The following is a 21,382-nucleotide window of genomic DNA, read 5'->3' as shown; positions in this document are numbered from 1 at the left end:
TATACAGGAGATTAGCCTCTCCATATATCCTCCCCTGTTGTAAATATATGAGGCACGTAACGGGCATGCACCACTCTTATTAGTTGCTTATATATTTAGATAAGTTACTAAGAACAGTATTTGCCAACGACATATCTCATATCCTTTCAACAAAAACAAAGACACGTGGAGAAGCCAGTCCCTTACCCAATTTTTTAAGTCAATTCAACTTATTTGTCGAACTAATCCTATACTCACTCCAATAGGGTTGACCTAAATTTTTTCCATTCTAAAGCTGAACAAACTCTATTTGCCAAAATATTACAAACTTGACCATACGAAATTAAACATATTCAAATCTTACCTTGAAAACTATATTATATTATATTATATTAAATGGGCCAATCTTAAGACCTACCCAAGAATTCGTACACAATAACTAAGCCAATTAATAGGGACCCAAGACTTACGTTTGGTTTTGAAATTTTTGGAGTTCCTTCATGTGCTATAATGTCATCTTTTGTATACATGTACTTGAAATTTCATGAATGCCCAAACCTAAAAAGGCCTCACCAAACAAGTCCTCTGTTCGATCAAAAGGCTTACGTTGGAAATTGAGAACTTAAAAGATATTTTTGTGTAGAAAATTTTCTAGAGTTACTCTAAACTATCATACACAAATGACATAATATTCTTAGGGTTTGAAAAATATTTGTATAATCTCAATTTTACAAACTTCAAATGAAAAAATATTTGTGTAATCCCGATTTCACGAACTCGGATTAACGTTTTTAAAAATATTTATTACGAACTCTGCATAGAGTAACTATTGTGAAACGTGTGGTAATTATGATAAATAGTATGAAAAACAAAGAAATGGATAAAGCAGCAAAAACACACGAACTTAATGTGGTTCGATAATATGTCTACATCCACAAGAGCGAGTGCCTGCTAAATTTCACTATATAAAAGTAGTATTACATTATATATATTTATACTAACCCTAGTCATACAGCGGCATTAGAAGAATTCCTCGAACCGGCATCACCCCGATTTCTTTGTACATTTTGTTCCACTCAATATGAGCCACATACTACAACTATAACTTTAATGGGTGCGTTTCCAAAAATGCCTGATTTGTTGGTTGTATCACATGGAAGCATTATAGAGCTAGAGCGGTGGAGAGACAGATTTGGCTTGGTTATTACAAAGGACTTGTTTAAGACTCAACTGCAACCTCTATTATGACCCAAAATTCAAAGCCATAATAACCTCATTCTACATTCTCATTAAGACCAAGCCGTCATTCTCCTCATCCCCTGTTTCTTTATAAGTTCCCCCGCAAGCCCATCTCTGCATCTCCCCATCTCTCGCTCTCTCTCTCTCTCTCTCTCAAATATTCATCCATCCTCTGTTTCCCTGTTTTACTCTGTTTCTTGGTAAAGTTCTTCAATGGAGACCCAGTTGGCCAGTGAGAAACACCCCTCTCTGCTTCAAGATCCAAGCACACCTCAAAGAAGCTTCTTCTTTCCCCAACTCGCCCTTAGAATATTGGCTTTTGCTGCTGCATTTGCTGCAATTTTTGTTTTGCATGCTAGCGGGCAATCAGTAACCATAGCGGGCGTTGAGTTGACTGCTAAATACTACTACTCATCAGCCTTCAAGTAAACATCAACCCACCCCCCAAAAAAAATGAAAGGAAGAAGGGAAGACCTTTCAAAGCTGAAAATGTTTGGGGGCCATGAGCATGACTAGCTGTTTTTATTTCTCTTGCAGGTTCTTGCTTGGTGCAGATGTAGCTGCATGTGCCTTATCTCTGCTGTCTCTGTTTTTTGTCTGCGTTTTTCGCCATACACAAACCAAACCCAAGAACTATTTCTTCCTTATTTTGCATGATATGGTAGCAAATTCACTTGTTGCTTCTGTGCTTAGTTTCATCTTCAAGGGAGATTGAATATTGTAAATTTCTTGTTATGAATACTTAGCTTATTGAAAAAATTATAATTTTCAGGTGGCAATGGTGCTGCTGATGGCTGGAAGTGCGGCAGCGACTGCGATTGGGTATGTGGGTCATAATGGACAAGATCAAACCGCTTGGATTGCTATTTGTGATCAAGTGGGAAAGTTCTGCATGAGAGTGCTCATTTCGATTATCTTGTCCTACTTAGCTTTTGCTTGCTTCTTCTTGCTTGCAATCTTGTCTGCGCACAAACTCAAATCCTCGGGCACTAAATAATGACCAGAAACAGAAAAATAATTGCTAGAGAGAAAAGCTCTGCTTTTTCTCAATTTAATGAATATTTTTTGTTCCCCCCGTTTATCTGCTTTCATCTCTGTAATATGAAATTGTAGCCTCGTTGCAGTACAGTACATGCACCCACTATTTCCTTTTTTCTTTTTCTTTTTCTTTTTCGAGTTATATGGTGCATATGTGAAAATGGAAGCACACCTAATCTCATTTCTTTATTAAGTTAAATAATTTCTTGTGAGGTCTGCCACATTCTTTTCAACTAAAGCATTTTCACAAGAAAACTGACTAATGGATTTAACAATAGCAGAGTGCGTACAATCCCCATAAGTCGGATAGAACCATTCAACCTAAAGAGAGAGATGGAGGTCTGCCACATTCTTTTCAACTAGAGCATTTTCACAAGAAAACTGACTAATGGATTTAGCAATAGCAGAGTGTGTACAATCCCCATAAGTCAGATAGAACCATTCAACCTAAAGAGAGATTCCAGCCCATCAACTTCTTTACCAGAAGGGAAAACTTTCTCAATTCAACAATTTTTTTGTCAGCAAGGAACTCAATGAGATCAGCAATTAAGTTTGAGTAGAAGCATTGGCTACATTAAATAAACTCAAGCATAAAGCAAGATCATTACTCCTTTATTCTACAGTACTATTCTAGTTCGTATAAATATGTAAGACGGGCAAAAATGTACGTATGTATTGAGGCATAAAAAGAGAGGACCACAGTATTTCATTCAGCTTCGATCTCATCGTCACAATCTTTCAAGTGCTCTTTGAGTGTTTGGCCCTGATTTTCCCATTTCTCACAGTCCCATGCTGGATCAATTTCGGGCAATTCATAGTCGCCAGGTCTTAAAGACAGGTGGAATTCGGGAAGGTCAGGCAATGCTTGGAGACCCCTGCAATGCCAAAGTAAATAATTTTTACGTAAAATCCCTGCATCAGTCTTTCAGGCAGCCACATATACAAGAGTCAAAAGATATTCAAATGGATCCTAATCACAAAGAAAGATAAGAGGAAATCCCATACTTCTCTTGCTCTAAGATGTAGCCATACATCTGAGACTTTCTCGATGCCGATTCTGGAATTTTCTTATGCAAATGCTTCATAGCACCCCAAAGTGGTGGAGCCCTTGATGAAAGCAGCCATGGAAAGAAATAAATTTTAAAAACAATTTAAAAACACAAAGAAAAAAATGAAAACGCTTCATTTGGTTAACAATTTTGCTTAAGCAAAGGAAAAGAAAGTAAGGAAATAATTTTTTATTATATTTTCTTTGTATGTTGAATAGAATTAAGAATGAAAATGTTTAAATATAATAAAAAATTAAGTATAATTAAAGGTCAATGACACGTAAACTAAAAATTTTGTTCATTGAGTTACTGTGTATTTTGTTTTCCTTCTCAATTTCCCCGATAACAAACAAGAAAAAAATTTCCATTCCTTTCTTTCATGTCTTCCAAGTTCCAAATGGAGTAGAACATATAAAACAAATTCAAAACCAACCTGGTTACAGGAGGTGCAAGGCAAAAGCCTAAGCAGACCTTCTTGCTGTCCGCTAGAAACTCTTCAGCAGCAAGAAAACAGCACACAGCGCTAATGTGACAGGATGGTTCATTACCTTTGTCAAGTATAAGACCATGGTAGTAGTAAGCTGCAGCCTGATAAGAGCATATGCACCAAGGAAAAGCAGAATTTTACAAACTGCAAAACAGAGAATGCTACAAAATGAAGAGGTAAAGTTGATGTGCTAAAAACCTTGGCTTCAAGATACTTCCATTTGATGAATAAGAGATGCTTCTTTCCGTGTCCATGATTGATGTCACATCCCGACAAGCAGTAAAGAGCCTGATCAGACAGAGAGAAGGATTATAATTAGAAACTTAAATAACTGGAGTGTATGTGCATATATGTGTGTAAGAACCCGGAAAATATAAAAGGATTTCTGCAGATTTCGTCGACGAAAGCAGTAGACTTTTCGTTGACGAAATTCAGAGGTTCGTCAATGAAGAGAAGCCGAGAGGTTTGGAAAAGTTTAAATATCAGACTTCGTTGACGAGGCTGCCGACATCCGCGACGAAATCATTGATTTTTCGTCGACGAAGGTACTTTTCATCAACGAAAACCGGGGTAGTCAAAAGGGGTATAAAAGGGATTTTCTCATTTCTTCTTCATTAAGTTTCCTCACATCTCTCTCTACTCTCTCTCTCTAAACTCTCTCTCTCTCTCTAGATTTCCTCGCCGGTCGTTAATAGAATCGGAAATCTGAGGTTACCACGAGGATCGTGGAGGGATTCTCTATAACTTCTGTGGATCGGAATCTCGGTTCGAGCATTTTTGGGTTTCGGGCCAAAATCGAGGTAAGGCTCGGTTTTCATTTCTGATTCGGTATATGTGTAGTAGTATGGATTATAAGCATGTTTAGTATTGTGGTTTGTAGATTTCGAAATCTCGGTTTGTAGTTTTGAGGGCCGTAGAGTTTGTGGTTTGGTTTCGGGTTGAGGTAAGGGGATTCTGTTTATATTAGTTCATTTTCGAAATCAAGATCGGTAAGTCTGTAGGCTACGATCGTATGTATGTTTTGACTACTTATTTGAGAAAATCGATCGGGTAAAAACACGGGATTTTCGGGTTATAGTTTTCGGGAAAATTGGGGATTTCGAGTATCATCTCTTATTTGATTGGAAAACCGTTTATGTTGTTTAAACTGTATTATTGAGGTGACCGTAATCCATTTTTGCATAAACTATATACTCGAAATTGTAAACGATATGATCTGCCATAAATTAAATAAGTGTGGTACGTGTATATGTATGTAAATGTTCTAGGTATTTGTGAAAAACAGCTATGTGGCGGCTTATTACCGTACGCTGAAATGTATAGGGACGTGAGTTCCAAAGTGATTCTAGGTTTTGTGAAAATCGGCTAGGGGCGGCTAAATACTGTACGCCAAAACGGCTAGGGGCGGCTAACTACAGTACGCCGTAACAGCTAGGGGCGGCTAACTACCGTATGCTGTGCCCTGTAACGGCTAACTGCCATGGGCAAGAATGGCCAACTCTATATCCGGTGTGCGAAATATCACCAGTATGATTCGGCTGGTCACCGAACGTCGCAACGAACCACAGTGGGCCTAAGTTGACGCAACGTAGTTTGCACATGGTAACGTAATCGGGGTTAGACCAGGTGACCTTGTGTAGTTGCATATGTAGCAATGGATTCACTATTGGGCCTGAGTCGGAAACCTTCGTAGTTTAATGTGTTGGAAGTAACCGCTGTGAGACTAGGTGACTTGTGCAGTTGTGAGTAGTGTGACGACACTGACCACATGTATGTATGTATGTATTTGAGTATCGTATGAACTGGAATAGATTTTATGGAAATACTGGAACTGTATGGAATTGTATGGAAATGTATGGAACTTGTTTTGAAACTGTACGTATGTGTTTCAAACTATATCGTATGTATGTGTTATGAAGTATGAAAACGACACTGGTATGCCACACACTGATATAACCTGTTTTCTCCCTTACTGAGAGGTGTCTCACCCCGAATATATATACAAATGTTTTTCAGGTCCTTCGGGTAGCCGAAACTAGCATCCTAGCATCCGGAAGCGGGGGGTGTGTTTAGCTACTATTAGTACCTGATAGGTACAAATTTTGTAACCGGGTTGTCCTGATGGATTTTGTAGACACCCGTGGTATGTATAGTATTTGTAGGTATGTTTAACTTTGTATGGTATAGACTCTGGTATGGTACAGTTTGATGTAAAGAAAGACCGTATTCCGCTGCCTATATTGATGAGTATGGACATGTATTGTATGTATGCATATAGGGTATCCGTTACCCCATGGGGTCGGACCCTCTTGTATATGGTATCATGTATGTTTTATATTGATACAGAGACAGGTTAGGTTACTTAATTCACCCCTAGGTCTCATTTCAGGGTTTGGGGCGTGACAACTTGGTATCAGAGTTAACCAGGTTATTAGGTCTTGTAGACTTGGTTAGGAGTATTGATGTGTACATACCAGAGTATAGGATGTGGATATGGGTAGAGTTGGTTGTGGGTTGTTTGGTTGCTAGCCGGGAATTGTTGACGGTATTCCGTGTTTTTCCTGGGATGACGATTCCAGTAAAAGCAGGGCAGATCATTGATGACTTTTGTGTCGGTGTGATAGGACAAACCTGGACCTGGCAAGAAGTAGTTAACATGATTAGTGTAGATCATTGTGTTAACTATATGGGTTGTAGGGATTCTAACCGATTCCTATTCTATTTTCAGTATGGAGTCCAAGGATAATAACTTGAAAAGTGACTCCGAGGAGACGGCAAGTGATGAGTCTCCTTCTGTGTCTCGTAGTATGACGAGACAGGTGATCCGGGAAATTGGGCGGAGTGTTAGGAGACGCGAGAGCTCTCCTACTGGTGCGGGGTGTGCCATCGAGAGGTTCACACGCATGCACCCTCCGACATTTACGGGAGGACCGGATCCGATTGTGGCGGAAGATTGGATTGAGAAGACCGAGAGAATTTTGGGAGTCCTCCACTGCACTAAGAAGCAAAAGGTCTTGTACGCTACCTTCCAACTGACTGGGGAGGCAGGGCGATGGTGGACAGCGGTGAGTCTGCTTTAGAGGCAGAGAGCTAGTTCATTTGATATGACGTGGGGCCGCTTCAAGGAGGTATTTTTCGAGAGATACTTTTCGGTCTCCACTCGAGATGCGAAAGCTGATGAGTTTCCAGGCCTGACACAGAGGACTTTGTCGGTGCAAAGATATGCTTCCAAATACATCGAGTTATCTCGATTTGCACCATACTTAGTTCCGAATGAGCACGAGAAGGCTCGGAGGTTCGAGAAGGGTCTGAGGAAAGACATCCGCCGTCTTGTGGGGATGCTGCAGATCCGTGAGTTTTCTGTTCTGGTGGATAAAGCCACCATAGTTAAGACCAACCTTCGAGGAGATGAGGTTGTACAGGTACAGGAGAAGAGGCTAGTATCTTCTGGTCCTCAGAGTAGTTCTCGGTAGGGATCGTGGAAGAAGAAGAAGATCTATAGTTCCGGGTATCAGCAGAACACCGAGCAGCTGAGTTCTCAAGGGGATCCATCCTCCGCACTGTGCGCGAAGTGCCATAAATGGCACGAAGGTGAGTGTCAGCCATTCAGAGGTGTTTGCTTCAACTGTGGCCAGTCGGGCCATATGGCGAAGTATTGTACGGAACAGAGAAGGATTATGCCTGCACAGAGCCAGAACCGTGGGAGTAATCAAGTGCCTCAGGGAAATTATCAGGCAACCACGGCTCTGGCGAGAGTATATTCACTTACTCCAGCAGATGCGGAACACGCTGGGAACGTGGTGACAGGTACCATGTTATTGCTTTCGAATAAAGCTGTTGTTTTATTTGATTTGGGGGCAACCCATTTGTTCATATCTGCTAGTTTTGTGAAATTATGTTAGGCAGAAACCTATGTGATGAATGAGATGTTGTCTGTGATTACGCCAACTGGGAGTGTATCAGTTTATAGTAAGATGTTAGAAAACTGCCCAGTTGTGATTCAGGATAGACTGTTACTAGCAAACCTTGTGGTGTACGACATGTTGGGTTTTGATGTTATACTGGGAATGGATTGGTTATTCTCCAGTTATGCGGTGATAGATTGTCGGAAGAAGGTAGTAGTGTTCAGACCTCCTGGGAAGCAAGAGTATGAGTTTGTGGGATCGTGTGTGCGTTCGACGCCACAGATCTTATTGGCACTATAGGCGGGGAGGTTACTCTTGGATGAATGTCAAGGGTACTTAGCTTGTGTGCAGGAACCGCCGCGGGATGAGTTGAGACTCGAGGATATTCGAGTAGTCAGCGAGTTTCCGGATGTGTTTCCAGATAATTTACTCGGTTTACCTTCGGATCGTGAGGTGGAGTTTATGATTGAGTTGCTGCCTGGTAAGGCACCGATCTTTAAAGCTCCGTACCGGATGGCTCCAGCAGAACTTCAGGAGTTGAAGGAGCAGTTGCAGGAATTACTGGACAGGAGATTCATTCGACCTAGTGTTTCACCCTGGGGAGCTCCAGTATTATTTGTGAAGAAGAAGGACGGGTCGATGCGTATGTGCATTGATTACCGTGAGATTAACAAAGTAACGGTGAAGAACTGTTACCCTTTGCCTCATATAGATGATCTCTTTGACCAGTTACAGGGGACGCAGGTCTTTTCTAAGATCGATTTGCGGTCAGGATATCATCAGGTAAGGGTTAGAACAGAGGATGTAGCGAAAATTGCTTTCCAAACCAGATATGGCCACTACGAGTTCTTAGTCATGCCTTTTGGGTTGATGAATGCGCTGACGATCTTCATGGATCTGATGAACAAGTTTTTCCATAAGTACTTGGATCGGTTCGTGGTGGTGTTTATAAATGACATTCTGGTATACTCGAGGAGTACGGAAGAGCATGTGGGTCATTTGAGGTTAGTGCTACAGAGGTTGCGAGAAAAGAAGTTGTACGCTAAGCTGACGAAGTGTGAGTTCTGGTTGAATCAGGTTGTGTTCTTAGGCCATGTGATGTCTGAAGGCGGTATCTGTGTTGATCCTAGCAAGATCGAAGCTGTAGTCGACTGGGTTAGACCGAAGAGTGTGAAGGAGGTTCGGAGTTTTCTAAGACTGGCGGGTTATTATCGTCAGTTCGTAGAGGGTTTCTCTAAACAGTCTGGGCCTCTGACATGATTAACCAGGAAGGGAGTTCAGTTTAAGTGGACTAGTGACTGCGAGCAGTGCTTTCAGGAGTTGAAGTACCGGTTGGTTACTGCTTCAGTGTTGACTATTCCCTCGGGGGATGGTGGGTATGTGATTTATAGCGACGCGTCTTTGAAGGGTTTGGGATGTGTGCTTATGCAGCAGGGTAAGGTAGTGGCGTATGCTTCTCGACAATTGAAAGAATATGAGAAGAATTACCCTACGCATGATTTAGAGTTAGCTGCCGTGATATATGCACTGAAGATCTGGCGACACTATCTGTATGGGGTGCAGTGTGAGATCTTCACGGACCACAAAAGCCTCAGGTACTTTTTCACGCAGAAAGAGCTGAATATGAGGCAGAGGCGGTGGCTCGAATTGATTAAGGACTACGATTGTACGATCAGCTATCACCCAAGAAAGGCTAATGTGGTAGCAGATGCGTTGAGTCGTAAATCAGAACATGCAGTAGCATCTACAGTTGTAGCTCAGCATCATGTTAGGCGAGATCTGGAAAGCCTTGGCGTAGAATTGGTGTTTGGTGATCATCGGGCTTTCATTGCTAGCTTGGTGATTCAACCGACTTTGTTTGAACGTATTAAAGCTACACAATCTAGTGATGCGGAGTTAGCTAGGATTGTAGAGAAAGTATAGCAGGGTTTGGCTGCGAATTTTAACATCTCTGACAGAGGTGTGTTGAAGTTTGGGACCAGGCTGTGTGTTCCAAACGATGAGGAGATCAGAAAGACGATTTTGGAGGAAGCGCATCGTTCTTTGTATACGGTGCATCCGGGTAGTACGAAGATATATCAGGATTTGCGCGAGTCCTTCTGGTGGAGTGGTATGAAAAGGGATATTGCCCGATTTGTGGAGCAGTGTCTAACGTGTCAGCAGGTGAAAGCTGAACATCAGAGGCCGGCAGGGCCGTTGCAACCTTTGCCTATTCCGGTGTGGAAATGGGAGCATATTTCCATGGATTTTGTTACAAGATTACCGACAGCGCTTCACGGGCAGAATGCTATTTGAGTAATTGTGGACAGGTTGACAAAATCTGCTCACTTTATACCAATGAAGGTTAACAACCCTTTGAGTAGACTAGCTGATATGTACATACATGAGATTGTAAGAATGCACGGAGTTCAGGTGTCCATTGTTTCAGATCGGGATCCGAGGTTTACTTCTCGATTTTGGAAGAACTTGCAGGAAGCATTGGGAACGAAGCTTACTTTCAGTACAGCGTTCCACCCCCAGACTGATGGACAGTCGGAGAGGACGATACAGATCTTGAAGGATATGTTACGGGCTTGTGTATTGGACTTCGGTGGTAGTTGGATTCAGTTTCTGCCACTACTGGAATTTGCCTATAACAACAGCTTTCAGGCTAGTATAGGGATGGCACCGTTTGAGGCTTTGTATGGTCAGAGGTGTCGATCTCCTTTGTATTGGGATGAGGTCGGTGAACGTCAGATTTTAGGACCTAAATTTGTGCAGCAGGCGTCTGGGAAGTGGGTTTGATCCGGAAGAGGATTAGATCAGCTCAGAGTCGACAGAAGAGTTACGCGGATATTCGCCGCCGTGAGTTAGAGTTCGAAATGGGAGGTAAGGTTTTTCTACGTTTCGCTCTGATGAAAGGAGTGATGAGATTCGGCAGGAAGGGCAAGTTGAGCCCAAGGTATATCGGACCATTTGAGGTACTTGATCGAGTGGGTCCGGTAGCCTACAGAGTTGCATTACCTTCAGCACTTTCGAGGGTCCATGATGTGTTTCACGTATCTATGCTGAGAAGGTACGTGTTGGATCCTTCACATGTTATCAGCTACGATGAGTTGGGGCTTGAGGATACTTTAGCGTATGAGGAGCCACCTGTTCAGGTTCTGGACTGTAAAGTTCAGAAGTTCCGTACCAAAGAGATACCGTTAGTGAAGGTATTGTGGCGAAACCACAAGGTAGAGGAGGCTTCTTGGGAACTAGAAACGGAGATACGCCGGAAGTATCCACAGCTGTATAAGTAGTATTTTGATAGCAGGGTAGTATGAGTATGTATATATGTAATCCTCTGTTATCGTATTGTATTCAGTGGTTAGTCTCAGGGAGAGTCCTGTAGTATTGTGAGCTCCTGAGACCGTGTATGTATGTGACCACGGTATTTTCCTACGCCATAAGTGAGGGAATGTATGTATGTATTGTAACGGGACTGTGTATAAATGGCCGCCATATTCATAGAGTATGTACGTATCGTAATAGCTGGGTATCATGGCCGCCGTATTCTCTAGAGTGTGTATGTATGTATTGTAACGGGGCTGCGTATAAATGGCCGCCGTGTCCTCTAGAGAATGTATGTATGGATGGTGACCGCTTGGTATCAGTATGTATGTATTGTGACAACTTGGTACGTATGTGTCTGTCATGACAGTTTGGTTTTGCTTTAGAGTATGTATGTAGTAGTATGAATGTGTTGTAATGAGAGATTTCAAATTTCAAGGACGAAATTTTTGTAAGGAGGGGAGATTGTAAGAACCCGAAAAATATAAAAGGATTTCTGCAGATTTCGTCGACGAAGGTAGTAGACTTTTCGTCGACGAAATTCAGAGGTTCGTCGACGAAGAGAAGCCAAAAGGTCTGGAAAAGTTTAAATATCAGACTTCATCGACAAGGCTGCCGACATCCGCGACGAAATCATTGATTTTTCGTCGATGAAGGTACTTTTCGTCGACGAAAACCGGGCGAGTCAAAAGGGGTATAAAAGGGATTTTCTCATTTCTTCTTCATTAAGTTTCCTCACATCTCTCTCTACTCTCTCTCTCTCTAAACTCTCTCTCTCTAGATTTCCTCGCCGATCATTAATAGAATCGGAAATCTGAGGTTACCACGAGGATCATGGAGGGATTCTCTACAACTTCTGTGGATCGGAATCTTGGTTCGAGCATTTTCGGGTTTCGGGCCAAAATCGAGGTAAGACTCGGTTTTCATTTCTGATTCGGTATATATGTAGTAGTATGGATTATAAGCATGTTTAGTATTGTGGTTTGTAGATTTCGGAGTCTCGGTTCATAGTTTTGAGGGCCGTAGAGTTCGTGATTTGGTTTCGGATTGAGGTAAGAGGATTCTGTTTATATCAGTTCATTTTCGAAATCAGGATCGGTAAGCCTATAGGCTACGATCGTATGTATGTTTTGACTACTTATTGGGAAAATCTATCGGGTAAAAACACGGGATTTTTGGGTTATAGTTTTCGGGAAAATTGGGAATTTCGAATATCATCTCTTATTTGATTAGAAAACCGTTTATATTGTTTAAACTGTATTATTGAGGTGACCGTAATCCATTTTTGCATAAACTGTATACTCGAAATTGTAAACGATATGATCTGCCGTAAATCAAATAAGTGTGGTACGTGTGTATGTATGTAAATGTTCCAGGTATTTGTGAAAAACAGTTATGTGGCGGCTTATTACCGTACGCTGAAATGTATAGGAACGTGAGTTCCAAAATGATTCCAGGTTTTGTGAAAATCGGTTAGGGGCGGCTAACTACCGTACGCCGTAACTGCTAGGGACGGCTAACTACCGTATGCTGTAACAGCTAGGGGCGGCTAACTACCATACGCTATGTCCTGTAACGGCTAACTACCGTGGGCAAGAGTGGTCGGCTCTATATCCGGGTGCGAAATATCACCAGTATGATTCGGTTGGTCATCGAATGTAGCAACGGACCACAGTGGGCCTAGGTTGACGCAGTGTAGTTTGCACATGGTAACGTAATCAGGGTTAGACCAGGTGACCTTGTGTAGTTGCATATGTAGCAATGGATTCACTATTGGACCTGAATCGGAAACCTTCGTAGTTTAATGTGTTGGAACGTAACCACTGTTAGACTAGGTGACTTGTGTAGTTGTGAGTAGTGTAACAACACTGACCATATGTATGTATGTATGTATTTGAGTATCCTATGAACTGGAATGGATTTTGTAAAAATACTGGAACTGTGTGGAATTGTATGGAAATGTATGGAACTTGTTTTGAAACTGTACGTATGTGTTTCAAACTATATCGTATGTATGTGTTATGAAGTATGAAAATGACACTGGTATGCCACACACTGATATAACCTGTTTTCTCCCTTACTGAGAGGTGTCTCACCCCGAATATATATACAAATGTTTTTCAGGTCCTTCGGGTAGCCGAAACTAGCATCCTAACATCCAGAAACGGGGGGTGTGTTTAGCTACTATTAGTACCTGATAGGTACGAATTTTGTAACCGGGTTGTCCTGATGGATTTTGTAGACACCCGTGGTATGTATAGTATTTGTAGGTATGTTTAACCTTGTATGGTATAGACTCTAGTATGGTACAGTTTGATGTAAAGAAATACCATATTCTGCTGCGTATATTGATGAGTATGGACATGTATTATATGTATGTATATAAGGCATCCGTTACCCCACAGGGTCGGACCCTCTTGTATATGGTATCATGTATGTTTTATATTGATACAGAGACAAGTTAGGTTACTTAATTTACCCCTGGGTCCCATTTCAGGGCTCGGGGCGTGACAATGTGTGTAACTAGAAACTTATGTTCCCTCCAAATTTCCACAAACCTGACCAAAGTAGCTCAGCTGTTCACATGCCAACCTCCTCTTCACAGATAAAGTAGCCTTTTGACTGTCAATGGCTAAACCCAGCTGCATTTCAATTCCCTGAATATGCAATGAAGATCAGTATCCAAGGATATTCAAAACCTCATATTAGATGCTAAAACTCTATGATTGTATATAATTGAACGGAAAGCTTGTTTAATCCCAGCTTGTAGAACACTTGCAGCCTCTATCAGAAACAACTAGCCTCACAGAACAGAAGAGATAAAATACCTGGCCTAATGCTTGAATGGAAAGTGCCTCCAAAACTCCTTCCTGGAAATCTTTTGGTACCCTCTTCCTAGAAATACATGATATCTCTAATAGGAAAGTTGATAGGGAAAGTGTCTTTAAGATTCTAAAGTTCTCTAAATTTGGTTACTTACTTCAGGACTGATGGTAAGCGAACAAGCACAGCCCGGTTGCAGAATTCCAAGTACCCCGAAGCCTTCAGCAATAAATCAACAGCATCCTTCTTACAATCTGATGCGCGAAAATATTGACAATTAATGATCAGTCAAGGTCCAAACATGAAGTCTAGATTTGGGTTTGATTCAAGAAGGAATTAAACAAACCTTCGGGTACAATCCTTTCACCACATTCAGAATGATCCTTAGGAATCAGCAGCGAGTTAACCTCTGACAGAGTCAGAATAGCCATCATGTGGACAACCGATAGCAATTCAAACCAGGAGTTTGCAATACATGTCTCCTGAATGTCAAAATTTATATTCAATAACAAATTAATTATGGATTGATCACATCTAATACTTAAGAGAGTGATTCGACAACATATCCTCACTTGTCGACCATCTTCCAGATTTTTCCACTTGAACTCCACCGATTCTTCAAGACCGTATTCTGTTAAGTATGAATGAATAAGTGAGAGGGAATGAGCAAGAAAGAGAGAGAGAGAGCAAGGACAGGGTCTAAAACCTTTCTTGGTGAGTCCAACCATAGCAACCAAGTACTCCTCCAGAGCTTGGCGTAGTTCTGTAATAGCAGATCCACCTGCAAGCAGGAAAATTTCACTTTAGAGGAAAGTTTATAACAATGTTTTGGTAACTCATCAGGCTGCAGAGACCACACCAGTATCTCCAGCAACTAGCACAATCCGCTTCCGAAGAGAAGACAACCTGTCCACAAGATCTCGAGGAACTAGCCCCGTAAGCATTCTATGGATATCACACTGAACTGGAATTCGCATCTGGGGGACGTAAACCACGACTTCGGGAATATTCATCTTCTTCTTCTTCCTTCCAACCGCATCTGTCTTTGAGATGGAAGCAGTGCACCCCATTCGCCTCGCCAAGGATTGGTTCCACACAGAACATCCTACGAAAAATCAGCCACACATAGATAGAATCCTAAAGTTTGTTTAGTCCCATCAAATGTGAAGAAACAGCCATTCAAGATATGGGTTTCAACAATCAAGGTATAAAAGCATTCCATCTGAATGGCTAGTAGAAATATTCAAAAATAAAACATGATCCAACCAAATCCAGTGGCAATAAAAGCAGACTGGGAGCAAGCAATTACTCAAATGCATTAATTGAGGAGTTAAATAAAACATTAAATAAAAGAAGGAAAACCCAGCACGCACGGCACACAGCAGAACTGATGTGGTATGGAAGAAATGAAAATAACATAAATGGAAGATGGAATGTAAGCTCTTCCCAGATTAAAAATAACCATTAAATAAAGAAAGCAATGCAGGACTGAGAAAGTCATCAGAAACAGCAAAAATAAGAATATATAAACAAGCAAATGTTTACAGAACATAGATTAAATTACACAAATGCTGTAAAACCCTGATCTAATCTAGCAAATGCTACAAAACCCAGATGAAATCAAACAAATGCTGTAAAACCCAGATTAAATTACACAAATGCTAGAAAACCCATATTAAATTAAGAATGTTTATAGAACCCAGATTAAATTACACAAAATGCAGTAAAACCCTGATCTAATGCAGCAAATGCTACAAACCCAGATGAAATTAAACAAATGCTGTAAAACCCAGATTCAATTAAGCAAATTGCAAGACAACCCAGCCTAAATTAAGCAAAACCAGACAACCCAGATTAAATAAAGCAACAAAAAGCAAAAGAAAGTTTCTATTAGGAGGGAGAAAGGGGAAATGCAGAAATCACTTACGGGTTTGGGGGAGGAGAGGGGAGGAAGGGAGACGTGAAGCTTCGAGAATGACCCATTAAAGAAGTAGAGATAACATGAACAGATGAGGAGAGAGAGAGAGAGAGAGAGAGAGAGAGAGAGAGAGAATCTGAGGAGGGATTGGGAGAGAGCTCTGGCACCGAGACATGGGCACATGGAGAAGGCGTAGGTAGGGAAGCTGGTCTCAGCGGGGATGAAGGAAGTCTCGGAAATTTCGATCGAATGCGCCATTGTTTAATTGCAAGTGTCTGCGTGGAGATGAATTCATCAGTTAGTTCAAATTTTATTTATTTTTTTTAAATCTCTGTTTTTTTAGGGTATGGCTTTTTTTTTTTAGGGTGTGAATGCTCGAAAGTCAGCAGCAGCAGTAGATTATGACCGCCGGCCTAGCATCAAACTTAAAAAAAAAAAAAAAAATTGAAAACAAAACAAAACAAAATGGGGAGTGATGGAGAAAACAAGGAATTTTAGGATGGTCTCGAGAATTATTCTACCTAGACATTTAAATCATCTTAGATTGGAGTTCTGATCCATTCACATTCTCTGTTTATCTGTAAGTGAAACAACATCTTTCATCCATTGGAAAATAATTTCATCAAATATATTAATTATCTATTTGATTAAACAAAAAGTTGAATCCGTAGAAAATATTTTTTATTTTTCATTTTTACTTTTCAAAATTAAAAAAAAATTAAATTTATTTTAAAATGTTCAAAATTCATATTAAAAGATAAAAAATAAAGAGTTTTCATTGTGCAAAATAATTATTTATTTTTATTTTTAAATTTTAAAATAATAAAAAAAAGATTACTTTTATTTTTAAATTATCTGTGGTAGTTAGTATTTGAATCGTGCATGTAATTTGGGGTTCGGATTTAAATGTGTTTAATTTTTTTTATTAATACATAATCCAGACAAATTAAAGTTTAAAATTCAAATCACATGTTCACAAATGCAAAGTAATAAGTCAAAAATCTTGAAAATAATTTTAAAAAAAATATCTTTCAATTTTTACATAAATTTTTATCAAAAATGTGACATTTTTTTAATCATTCGAATTTTTTTAAAAAAAATAAATCTAATTTCACGAGAAATAATGTGAAAACGTTTTAATTGGTGTCCGTTTATAATTACAAAAAACAAGGTTATTAGTGATAGTTTGAAACTGTCACAAATAATACAAAACCGTCACTAATAATTGGTTTGATCAATATTAGTGACGATTTGAAATTAGTCCCTAGATCTGCGGTGACTAATACTTATTAGTGACGAATTTAGAAACCATCACTAATACTGATATTTTACTGACAGTTTTATGCCGTCAGTAAAAGTCTAGACCGTCACTATAAAATCTACATTTCATTAACTCAAAATTGTCACTAAAGTTCAAGTATAAGTAACGATTTTAATAACCATCACTAATATGTCGTCACCAAACTGTCACTCATACTCCCCTTTTAGTGACGGTTATTAAAACTGTCACTAATACTTGGACTTTAGTAACAATTTTAAGCCGAGAACATCACTAATACTTTGAAATAATTATTTTTTTTTAAAAAAAAAATATTGTATGAACCTGTAATTACATTAAAGCATATATAAAATTAAACCATAATTACTAAAACATTCATAAATTATTTAAAATTAAAATGCAAATTGTTCAAAATTCAAATATATTCAAATACAAATTCAAATTAAAATATACAGATAAATTTTGTTTAGATAACAAGAAATACATGAAAAGTCAGAAGTTGCGCGCATTCGACTATAGTCACTGGCATCGTCCTAGTGTTGTGATAACTACAAACCCTACAAAATGATTATTATACAAAAAATTAGTATATAATGTTTGAACATATATGTGTGTGTCTATATATATACTATAATTAAAAATGATTGGGCATTCAGACATAGTTAAAAAATAATAATACAATTGTAAATAACTAAATTTAATCAGTCGGAATTCACCCTACTCGGTTCGGACCTCGTATGCCCGAACTGTAAGCTAAGTGTTTAAAATGAACTAAGTTTATTATAGTTTGTTTGTATTATAACTTTACTTCTAAGTGAGGAAAAAGCTCCCAAATAAGAGTTTTTAGACACCGTCAGTTACGACATGTCCAGCCCAATGTGACGAACTTGTTGAGACCGACCCCACTCGTTTTAGACCTCGTATGCCTGAATTGGACACTTGGGTGCTTGAAATCAACTAAGTTTACTATGTTTGTATTCTAACTTTACTTCTAAGTGGGGAAAAAGTTCTCGAGGAAAAATTTTTGGGCACCATTAGCTCTGGCATGTCCAGGTCACTGTGACAGATATGTCGGGGCTGACCCATTCAATTTGGATCTCGTATGCCTGAATTGGACACCTAGGTGCTTAAAATGAACTAAGTTTACTATGTTTGTATTTTAACTTTGCATCTAAGCAAGGAAAAAACTCCCGAGGAAGAGTTTTTGGGCACCGTCAGCTCTATCACGTCCAGGTCAATGTGATGGACGTGTGGGGAGTGACCCCACTCAGTTTGGACCTCGCATGCTCGAATTGGACGCCTAAGTGTTTAAAATGAATTAAGTTTACTAAGTTCGCCTATAAGTGCATAATTTTCAATCGGACAGAAGTTTTTGGGTACCATAAGATCTGGCATGTCGAGCTAAATGTCACGGACATGTCGGGACTAACCTCACTCAAATTGGACCTTGTATGCCCAAATTAGACACCCGAGTGCTTAAAATGAACTAAGTTTACTATGTTTGTATTCTAACTTTGCTTCTAAAATGGGAAAAAGCACTCGGAGAGGAGTTTTTGGGTATCATAAGCGTCACCATGTCCAGTTCAATGTGACAGATGTGTCAGGACTGACCCCATTTAGTTTGGACCTCGTATGCCCGAGTTGGACACCTGAGTGCTTAAAATGAATTAAGTCTACTAAGTTCGCCTCTAAGCTCACAATATTCAATCGGGGAGGAGCTTTTAGGCACCTTCAGCTTCAGAACGTCCAACTCAATGTGACAGATGTTTCAGGACTAACCTCACTCGGTTTGGACCTCGTATGCCTGAATTGGACACCTGAGTGCTTAAAATGAACTAAGTTTACTAAGTTCGCTTCTAAATGCATAATTTTCAATCGAGAAGAAGTTTTTGGGCACTGTCAGCTCCAGCACATCCACCTTAATGTTACGGACGTTTTGAAATTGACCCCACTCATTTTGGACCTCATATGCCCGAATTGGACGCTTTGGTGCTTGAAATCAACTAAGTTTATTATGTTTGTATTATAACTTTACTTCTAAGTGGAAAAAAGCTCGCGGGGAAGAGTTTTTGGGCACCTTTAACTCCAACACGTCCAATTCACTGTGATGGACGTGTTGGGACTAACCCCATTCAATTTGGACCTTGTATGCCCAAATTGGATACCTGGGTGCTTAAAATGAACTATGTTTATTATGTTTGTATTCTAACTTTGCTTTTAAGTAAGGAAAAAGTTCTCAGGGAGGATTTTTTGGGCACCGTCAGCCCCATCATGCCCAGGTCAATGTGACGAACGTGTTAGGACTGACCCCACTTAGTTTGTACCTCGTATGCCCAAATTGGACACCTGGTAGCTTAAAATAAACTAAGTTTACTAAGTTCGCCTATAAGCGCATAATTTTCAATCGGGGATGATTTTTTGGGCACCATTAGCTCCGGCACGTCGAGCACAATGTCACATACATATCAGGACTGACTCCACTTAGTTTGGACCTCGTATGCTCAAATTGGACACCTGAGTGCTTAAAATAAACTTAGTTTACTATGTTTGTATTCTAACTTTACTTCTAAGTTGAGAAAAAGATCACGAAGAGGAGTTTTGGGCACCATAAGCTCTGGCACATCCAAGTCAATGTGAGGGACGTTTCGGGACTGACCCCACTTAGTTTGTACCTCGTATGCCTGAATTGGACACCTGGGTGCTTAAAATGAACTAAGTCTACTAAGTTTGCCTCTAAGTGCATAATATTCAATCGAGGATGAGTTTTTGGGCACCGTCAGTTCTAGCACGTCCAACTCAATGTGACGGACGTGTCGGAACTTATCCCACTCGGTTTGGATCTCGTATGTTCGAATTGGACACCTGAGTGTTCAAGTGATTTACTCTTCAATAAAATGCCTAGTCACTTCAAACTGGTTTTATACCAGTTTTGTTTATGGTTTCCACACCATTGTGGCTAGAAGAGAGCTTTGGAATGACATTGTTTTGCACACTGGTTCTCTTATTTTAATGATATATGAATTAAAATAACTAAATTATTAAATATGCGAAGTATATTAATTAAAAGTTAGTAAACACTACTTGTCAAAAGTAAGAGTTTCTCATCGTGCAACTAGTAAGAATAGCACTAAAAAAGATTCACATGTCATTTTCTTTTAAAAGGTAAAACATAATGATAATATTCAATAAAAACTTAAATATACAAAAAGCTTGAGGTACAATTAACTTCCCATTTGGCCGCGGTGGTGACGGAGGGAGCAGCTCATGTAACGACCTACTTAATTAACATGACTTTTTTTTTTTTAATAGCAAATAACATACTCTGATACCATGGTATTAACCTAAGCAGCAGGAAGCAGAAATCATACAAACATAACCATAAACCATTATATACAATACCAGAGTTCTGAAGTGTTTTCCAATATTTACAAATATAACAGTATTCCCAAAATATCCTCAACTGGTGAGAGCTATACAAAACGCTCCCAAAAATGATACTCACTCTCTGATAGGGCACTACAGACGCCCTCTATTTGCAAGCCTGATCTACTCGCCTACCTGGATCACCTGAAAAATGTTTCAACACTGGGGTGAGCCAACGCTCAGTAAGAAGAAATATATTATTACAAGTGTGTGGCAAATGAGCTAACAATATTATGCAAAATCTGATTTCATATAAACATGTATAACTGGATATGTTAAATATAGTATAAGTAAGAAAATGCATCCCCTTTCCATGTTGCTTAACATAACAGTATTGTAGGTTGTAATTCAAAATACTTATAGGGTACATAAGTAGGGTCGCCGAATCTGTAAATCCATACGTATGTATTAGTAACTGAAACTATTCCCTATGGCTATCTGTGTCATGACATGCCCCCTCATGACAAGGTTGTGCGGCCCGTATGTAACGACCTGAATTTTAAATGAAATTTAAATAATAAAGAAAGGAAAATTGGAAAAAGGAAAAGAAGGAAGCTGCTAAGCTTCGTCGACGAACACAGGATTTCGTCGACGAGAAAATGCCAAGAGGGGATTTCTGAGCTGACTGAATTTCGTCGACAAGGAGTGGATTTCGTCGACGAAATTTATGAAGAACTCGTCGACAAAGATCGGGCTCGTCGACGAATTCCGCTACCTATAAATATGAAAAATCCGATTGTTATTCATTATTCACGCTCCTCTCCCTCTCCTCTCTCTCCCCTTCGGCTCTCTCACTCTCTCTCTTCGATTTTGGGCTGGTTTTACGCCGGATCGAAGATTTGAGGCTACCACGACACTCCTGGCGAAGTTCCCTACGAGTTTGCCGGAGCGGATCGTTGGGAAAACGAAGTTGGAAATCATCCCTGGGTT

General features: G+C 39.9%; 2 protein-coding genes across 3 annotated transcripts; one reads left to right on the top strand and one right to left on the bottom strand.

Moving 5' to 3' along the window:
* Window positions 1-1,279: 1,279 nt before the first annotated feature.
* LOC131167748 (CASP-like protein 1F2) lies at window positions 1,280-2,372 on the top strand. Its single transcript, XM_058126623.1, has 3 exons — window positions 1,280-1,643; window positions 1,756-1,879; window positions 1,991-2,372. The coding sequence occupies exons 1-3, from the start codon at window positions 1,432-1,434 to the stop codon at window positions 2,213-2,215; spliced, it is 561 nt and encodes a 186-aa protein (XP_057982606.1). The 5' UTR covers window positions 1,280-1,431; the 3' UTR covers window positions 2,216-2,372.
* Window positions 2,373-2,732: 360 nt separating this feature from the next.
* LOC131167747 (uncharacterized) lies at window positions 2,733-16,251 on the bottom strand. 2 transcript variants are annotated; one of them, XM_058126622.1, is made up of 12 exons: window positions 15,760-16,251; window positions 14,692-14,937; window positions 14,539-14,613; window positions 14,405-14,463; window positions 14,179-14,314; window positions 13,990-14,086; window positions 13,838-13,904; window positions 13,568-13,666; window positions 3,991-4,080; window positions 3,739-3,893; window positions 3,262-3,363; window positions 2,733-3,131 (listed from the first exon to the last, which is right to left on the bottom strand). In XM_058126622.1, the coding sequence occupies exons 2-12, from the start codon at window positions 14,900-14,902 to the stop codon at window positions 2,963-2,965; spliced, it is 1,260 nt and encodes a 419-aa protein (XP_057982605.1). In that variant the 5' UTR covers window positions 14,903-14,937; window positions 15,760-16,251; the 3' UTR covers window positions 2,733-2,962. The 2 variants fall into 2 exon arrangements, with proteins under 2 accessions (XP_057982605.1, XP_057982604.1); XM_058126621.1 differs by having other exon boundaries at window positions 14,692-14,969; window positions 15,760-16,077.
* Between the last annotated feature and the right edge of the window lie 5,131 nt (window positions 16,252-21,382).

Source organism: Malania oleifera, chromosome 11 (assembly GCF_029873635.1).
Source record: "Malania oleifera isolate guangnan ecotype guangnan chromosome 11, ASM2987363v1, whole genome shotgun sequence".
Classification (NCBI taxonomy): domain Eukaryota; kingdom Viridiplantae; phylum Streptophyta; class Magnoliopsida; order Santalales; family Ximeniaceae; genus Malania; species Malania oleifera.
Note: the sequence above shows the minus strand (reverse complement) of the source record. Positions and strands in the feature narration are given on the sequence as shown.